This window comes from Callithrix jacchus, chromosome 5 (assembly GCF_049354715.1).
Source record: "Callithrix jacchus isolate 240 chromosome 5, calJac240_pri, whole genome shotgun sequence".
NCBI classification, from domain to species: domain Eukaryota; kingdom Metazoa; phylum Chordata; class Mammalia; order Primates; family Cebidae; genus Callithrix; species Callithrix jacchus.
Genome location: NC_133506.1, coordinates 133,922,075 through 133,929,053, shown reverse-complemented (window position 1 = coordinate 133,929,053; position 6,979 = coordinate 133,922,075). Strand labels below are relative to the sequence as shown.

The 6,979-nt window shown below is 57.3% G+C and overlaps 1 protein-coding gene across 7 annotated transcripts in view; it reads right to left on the bottom strand.

Moving 5' to 3' along the window:
• Positions 1-812: 812 nt before the first annotated feature.
• Positions 813-6,979, bottom strand: part of TMC8 (transmembrane channel like 8) — a 16,322-nt gene continuing 10,155 nt past the window's right edge. For 3 of the 7 annotated variants that reach the window (XM_035301919.3, XM_078374768.1, XM_008997839.5), the window contains 8 exons: positions 6,688-6,827; positions 4,167-4,290; positions 3,723-3,820; positions 3,337-3,520; positions 3,077-3,207; positions 2,832-2,990; positions 2,340-2,418; positions 813-1,338 (listed from right to left, as the gene is read on the bottom strand). In XM_035301919.3, coding sequence (XP_035157810.2) covers positions 1,060-1,338; positions 2,340-2,418; positions 2,832-2,990; positions 3,077-3,207; positions 3,337-3,520; positions 3,723-3,820; positions 4,167-4,290; positions 6,688-6,827 — 1,194 coding nt within the window. In that variant the 3' untranslated portion in view covers positions 813-1,059. The remainder of the gene's footprint in view (positions 1,339-2,339; positions 2,419-2,831; positions 2,991-3,076; positions 3,208-3,336; positions 3,521-3,722; positions 3,821-4,166; positions 4,291-6,687; positions 6,828-6,979) is intronic. The other 4 variants (XM_078374769.1, XM_078374770.1, XM_078374771.1 and 1 more) reach the window with 3 other exon arrangements.

Genomic DNA, 6,979 nt, shown 5'->3' with positions numbered 1-6,979 from the left:
CCAAGGCTGACAGCCACACGTTTAGAGTCACTGCGGCATGGCAGGGGTGGGGGCGGGAGGGCGGGAGGCTTGGAAAAGGAACCCTGAACGGGCTCAAGAATGTCAGACACAGCCTTGGGAGGGGGTCCTAGCCCTGCCCTTGCTGCCAGCTGCCTCACCTGCATGGGCCCCGCCTGCTGCTCACACTCGGTATCCCTTACATTGCAGGCCCGTACATAGCACTAAGGCCCAGGCAGTGCGGGTACCTTCACCCCACGGATCTGCAAGCTTGGCTCAACCAGGGAACGGTGAAGCAGGCTGGAAGAAAAGGGAGCCAGGGCTCTGCTGAGTTTCCCAAGGCAGCTCTGTGGACCTGAGGCTGCTGGGTTAGACTGGTTGGAGAGGATTCCCGCCAGGGAGAGGCTGGCCCAGCACCCGCTCTCCAGGCTTCAGCTGGACGCTCAGTTAGGGCCAGGAGCAGCCTGTAAGCCCCACGCTGGGGCAGTGTGGCTCTCGAGCCCGAGTGCCTGGGTTCAAATCCCAGCTCTGGCCCTGGCTGATGCTGTGATCTCGACTGTCTCATGTGAAGGAAGAGTAACAGGAGGGGATGATGCAGACAGTTTGCAGCTGGAACACAGAGCAGGTCCCCCAGACAGGCTTGCTCTAACTGTGGCCAGCTTTTCCCATCCTTAGGAGGTGGTCCCCAAACTCTTCTGATGGCACTCCCATCAGTAAACAACTTCCAGGCATTCCCAATAGATGAGTATAAACTGCACTCACGGCTCTAAAAAAAATCAGAACACTAAAAAAAAAATTGCATTCACGAGACACTATACTAATAGATTACGTATATTATAAAATATGCAATAAAAATAGATATTTTAAAGGGATGAGATAAAAATACAGATAGAATATTCCCATATGTTCTTCCTGATGCCCCTGGGGGTATGTGTCCATCTTTGGGGACCCCTGAGGGAGGCCCTGGAGCCAATGAGGGGTCGGTGGTCACCAGGGTCCTGGAAGGTGGAGTAAGGAGGCCTGGAAAGGGTCCCAGGGAGGCCTCGGGGACGGGGGTCGGGTTTATAGCTCCGGGCCGCTGGGGAAGCGGGCTCTATGGGTGGAGGCCGGGGTACCATGTGGTCCAGGGCAAGGGGAGCGCAGCCCCAGGGCATTCACGGCGGAGGAGCCCGGCCGCGGGTCCCGAGGTCCCGGGGAGCCAGGGCACGGGAATCCCGGGCAGAAGGACCGTGGGCGCGAAGCTCGGGAAGCAGGGGACTCCGGGCCCAGAGAGTCCCTCCGGCCTGGCTCCGGGAGCAGTCTCGACAGGTCCTCCACCAGGTGCCACTTCTCCTGAACCTGCTGTGAGGAGAGCGAGCGGCGAATTGCGACAGGCGCTGCTTCCCACGAGCGTGTGTCCGGACAGCAGCGGCAGCAGCTCCGTGGCCCACGGGACCGCCCACCCCGGAAGTAGCCAGAGGCCTCGGCCCCGCCAGATATCACACCCTCCCACGGCCACGCCCCACTAGAGTTCCGCCCTATACAGGCCTAGACCACGCCCTCCAAGCGGCCCGCCCACAATGCATCCTGAGACCACGCCCCACCAGGGTCCCACCCCAAGCAGCTATAGACCACGCCCTCTAAGAGTCCGCAGCCCAAGGCCACGCCCCATTAAAGGCCCCACCCTGAGGCCACGCCTTAGCCATGTCACTGTTCCGCTGGAGCTCTATTAAGCCTCTGTCCCCAAGCCTAAAGTCGTATCTTTTTTTTTTTTGAGACTGGGTCTCTCTCTGTTGCCCAGGCAGGAGTGCAGTAGCAAGACACAGCTTACTGCAGCCTCCGCCTCTTAGGCTCAAGCGATCCTCCCACCTCAGCCTCTAGAGTAGCTGCAACCACAGGTGCGAGCCACCACCCTAGCTCATTTCTTTAATTTTTAGTAGAGAGGAGATCTTGCTATGTTGCTCAGCCTGGTCTCAAACTCCTGAACTCAAGCAGTCTTCATGCCTTGGTGTGACCCACTGCACTCAGCCATATTCTCTTTTCAAATAATTAATTACTGGTTTTTGGTAGAGATGGGGGGTCTTGCTTTGTTGCCCAGGCTGGCTTTGAACTCATGGCTTCAAACTATCCGATCCTCCTGCCTGGGCCTCCAAAGCACTGGGATCACAGACCGAGGCCCAACCCCTAAGGTCATGTTTTACCAGGTCCGGCTCCCTGTCTCAGGAGCCCCAGCCATTCCTTTCCTCCCCTTCCCCATCTTTACCCTCAGCCTGAGGCCACACCCTCCAGCTCAGCCCTGTCCTAGGCCCTAGGCCACACACACAGGGAAGGGTTTCCACTGAAGCTGCCCCAAGGACACTCACCCACACGAGCTGCTTCCGAAGCCTGTGGATGGCCCTTGCATTGGCCTGGGTCTGGGAGATGCACACGGTCAGGACAAGGCTTGGGTTGGAAGGACATTCATTGTCAGTTGCCCCTGGGGCCACAGGCGCCTCTCCCTGACTTCCTCTCTCCCCACTTCAAACTTCAACACTCCTCACTGCACACCACTGTATCTGAGGATGGGACCGTCCCCTCCTTCCTCACAGGGCCCCCCATCCCCTCACCTATAGCACAGCAATACCAATAGCTCAGCAGCTGCGGCTGCCCAGACATGGTGCTTCCCTGGATCCTGCAATCCCCACGGCAGCCCAGACGGTGAGCCCAGGAGGTGCCTCCTCCTTTTCAGGGGCCCTTGCTTCCCTTGGCTTCCCAAATCTGGCTCCTGGCTGGGGGTGCACAGGCTCGCCACCCCCATGGAAGAAGGACCTCCCCTTCCAGGTGCCCCCTTCTGTGAGTCCTGCTGCCCTGAGCACCTGAGCATGATGAGGAGCGGGAAGCTGAAGGCGTGGGAGCCCAGGTAGTGGAGGGCACGCTGGCCAAGGGGCGGGAGTCCAAGGGCCACCAGCTCTGGGACCACTTGCCAGGGGGCTGAATAGTTAGTGAAGAGGCCACAGTCCAAGGAAGAGTGGATGCTGGAGAGAGATGGCCAAGGGGGGCTGGCACCAGGGTCCCGGGTGAGGAGTTGCCCCTGCCAGCCTCCAGGTGCCCCTCCTCCTACCTGCTGACCACATAGCCCAGGGGCACCACGGCCAGAAGCAGGCCCAGGAGGAGCACCAGCTGGAAGAAGAAAGTGGAGCTGGAGGCTCGGAAGGGCCGCAAAGACGCCCTGGAGTTCTTCAGGAGGGTGTACTGGGGGCACAAGCAACAGCAACCAGGAGTCAGCCAGGTGTGCAGACCCCAGGGGGCTGAGGCCAGGGAAGCGGGCAGGAGCAGGGAGCGAGGCCAGCTCAAGCTGCCCACCCAGCCGTGAGCCATCACCTTCTTGATGTAGAAGGTGAGGAAGAGGAAGATGCTATTCAGCAGGGGCAGCAGGGGGCAGTAGAAGAGACCCATCCAGGTGACCGTCTGCGCCGCCACGATGTCCAGCACATTCTTGGGCACCAGGAACTCCTCCCGGTCCAGCCAGGCCCAGAACCGGCCTGAGAACCGGTCCACCAGCAGCCTGTAGGGACGAGAGGGCCCACAAAGGAGCCAGGTACCCACCACTCCAGACAGATTCGTGGGCTGCATTGGTCGTGGCCGCAGCCTGTCATTCACTCCTGGGCTCCATGCTGGACCCGCTCACCCTTGGCTGTAGCCACTGACCATCCCCCAACATGCCTGCAGCACCCTCGCCCTCCCGGAGGCGGGCCCCCGGCACTCACCTCCGAGGCAAGGTGACCAGGAAGGCGAAGGCCGCGGTGAGGAGGAAGTTGAAGATACTCAGCTTGTACAGCTCCTCCCCTACGGAGTTCTCCCAGCACTGGGGTGCAGAGGAAGGGGACTAGTCACCACTCACGGCCCGCCCTCCCTTCCCTTAGCCTCTTGTGGGGGTCTCTGTGGCACAGGCGCCTTGCCTGGAGTCTGATAGAATCACTAGGTGGAAACCCAGGCCTTGAGAATGGGATTGGAGCAGAAAACCCCCAACCAGGGCGGCCTCATGACACCTCATGGCAGCAGTGGCGCCCCCTGGGGGTGTGCCACAGTAGAGGCAGCTCTGCTCACAACTCTCAAAGGTGACTAAGGGGCAGGAACAGGGCTCGACACAGTTTGAGGTGGGCTTTTGGGGAGAAGGAAGGAGGGACAGGCCCCACCAGGCTTTCAGCCACCTGATAGTCACAAGCGTTGTAGCCGTAGGACTCACAGCTGGTCTTGTCTCTGCCAATGCACAGTATGGTCTGACCCAGAGAGAAGAAGAACATCCCCAAGCTGGCCAGCTTCAGTACCACGCACCTGGGGGTGGGGACCTTGTCAGGCAGAGGGGCCCAGGCTCATGGGCACCGGGCTCCCCCCAGGCTAATGTGGCTGATGTCTGAGTGGCATCGTGGGATCGTGTTGTGTCCTGGGCCCAGCCTCCTTCCAACCAGCTCTGTCTGTGGCAACATGGTTAAAAGTGGGTTCCCAGGGTCCAAGTCTCCAGATGACTCATGGAAAAAAGGGTTCTGTGGTTTTTTTGAGACCGAGTCTCACTCTGCTGCCCAGGCTGGAGTTCAGCGGCATGACCTCGGCTCACTGCCACCTCTGCCTACCGGGTTCAAGTGATTTCTGACTGATTTTTTGTGTTTTTAGTAGAGACAGGGTTTCACCATGTTGGCCAGGCTGATCTCGAACTCCTGACCTCAGGTGATCCATCCGCCTCGGCCTCCCAAAGTGTTGGGATTACAGGCATGAGCCACTCAGCTCAGTCCAAGGGTTTATTTTTTAAGTCTTCATCCCGTTAAGCATTTTGATTTTTTTTTTTTTTTTTTTTGAGAAGAAGTCTTGTACTGTCACCCAAGATGGAGTGCGATGGCGTAATCTCAGCTCACTGCAACCTCTGCCTCCCAGGTTCACGCGATTCTCCTGCCTCAGCCTCCCGAGTAGCTGGGATTACAGGTGCACATGACCACACCCGGCTAATTTTTTGCATTTTTAGTAGAGACGGGGTTTCACTAGGTTGGCCAGATTGATCTCGAACTCCTGACCTCATGATCCGCCCACGCCTTCCAAAGTCTTGGAATTACAGGCATGAGCCACCGCACCCAGCCGAGCATTTTTAATTTTTCAGTACATGCATATGTTATAAACTCTTCAAAAAATAAAGGTGTTTCTTGTTTTGTTTTTTCTTTTGAGACAGGGTCTGACTCTCTCATCCAGGAGTGCAGTGGCACAATGACTACTCACTGCAATATCCGCCTCCGGGTTCAAGTGATTCTCCTGCCTCAACCTCCCGAGTAGCTGGGATTACAGGCACCCCACATCATGTTCGACTAATTTTTGTATTTTTAGTAGAGGTGGGATTTCACCATGTTGGCCAGGCTGGTCTCAAACTCCTGACCTCAGGTGATCCGCCCACCTTGGCCTCCCAAAGTGCTGGGATTACAGGTGTGAGCCACCGTGCCTGCCCTCAAAAGCTAAAGTTTCAAAGCAAACCAAACACAGCTGACTTTGAGGAAGCAGAGGGAAAAGCAGTTAGGGCAAGTGGTGGGTGAGGGTGGGGGGAGTGGGAGAGGAGCCAGTGGGAGCTCAGGTGGGCTTCACACAGAATTTCTGCGGCTAGGTGAGGGGTGGAGGAGGAGGGGATCTAGACAGGATCTAAGTGCTGAGACAGAAGGTGGCAGAGCCTTGGGGTGGTAGTCCTGGCGGCTCCAGCGGGAGGATGGCTGGAGCCCAGGAGGTCAAGGGCTTGCTTTTAACTTGCCCCTGGCAGGCACAGTGAGCTTGACTTTGGCTGGGGACCTCACCCATGTGAACCTCAGTTTCCTCATCCCTCAAAGAAGGGGATCTATCTATCTACCTACCTACCTACATATATATATATATATATTTTTTTTTTTTTTTTTTTTTTTGGAGAGATGGGGTTTCACCATGTTGGCCAGGCTGGTCTCAAACTCCTGACCTCAGGTGATCTGCCTGCCTCGGCCTCTCAAAGTGCTGGGATTACAGACATGAGCCACCATCCCAGCCTGGGATTTTGTATTTTGAGTAGAGACGGGGTTTCACTATTTTAGTAGAGATAGGTCACATGAGGGCTGTCCAGGTAAGGGTGTAAAAGCTCTGCCTGTCCTGTGTTGCCAGTTTTTCTGTGTGAGAAGCCCATTCCCAGCACCCCTGGCTGCAGTCCCCTGCCCTACTGAATGGCCAGAGCTTGGTCCACACTGATGGCTTCCTTCAGAGGTGGGGGATTGGAAAGCCTTAGACCTGGGGTCCTGAGGTTGTATGCTGTGAGGTGTCCCCCTGCCTTCCCTTGAGCCACTAGTGAACGGGGAAGCCTCTCAGCTGGGGACCCCAGGTGCCAGGTGACAACCGAAAGAGAACGGTGGCCAGGTGCAGTGGCTCATGCCTGTGATCTCAGCACTTTGGGAGGCCTAGGTGGTAGATCATCTGAGGTCAGGAGTTTGAGACCAGCCTGGCCAACATGGTGAAACCCTGTCTCTATTAAAAAAGAAAAAATTAGCCAGGCATGGTGGCGGGAGCCTGTAGTCCCAGCTACTCGGGAGGCTGAGGCAGGAGAATTGCTTGAACCCGAGAGGCAGAGGTTGCAGTGAGCTGAGATCACACCACTGCACTCCAAAAAACAAAAACAAAAACAGGGCAGCAGGATGCAGGCTCGCCACATGCCCACCTGTCCCCACTAAAGGTGGCACTCACCAGATCAGGGTGAGGTTGACCTCGGTGTTGGGAGGGTAGTTCTCCAGCTGGACCAGGAATGTGAACAGCAGGGGACCCAGGAAGTTGACCAGGGCGATGACCCCAGGGGGCAGGTACTGGAGCAGCAGAAACAGGGACTCCTGTGGGAAAAGGCAGGTCAGGAGAGCTGCATGCTGGGGGGGCCCTGTCGGCTCCCTGCCCCCCATAGCCCCCTAAAGTGTAACTCTGGGGCAGGCTGGGAATAAGGAAGCCCAAAAGCCATTCCCTTCAGCAGCCTGGCAGTCTGCGGGGA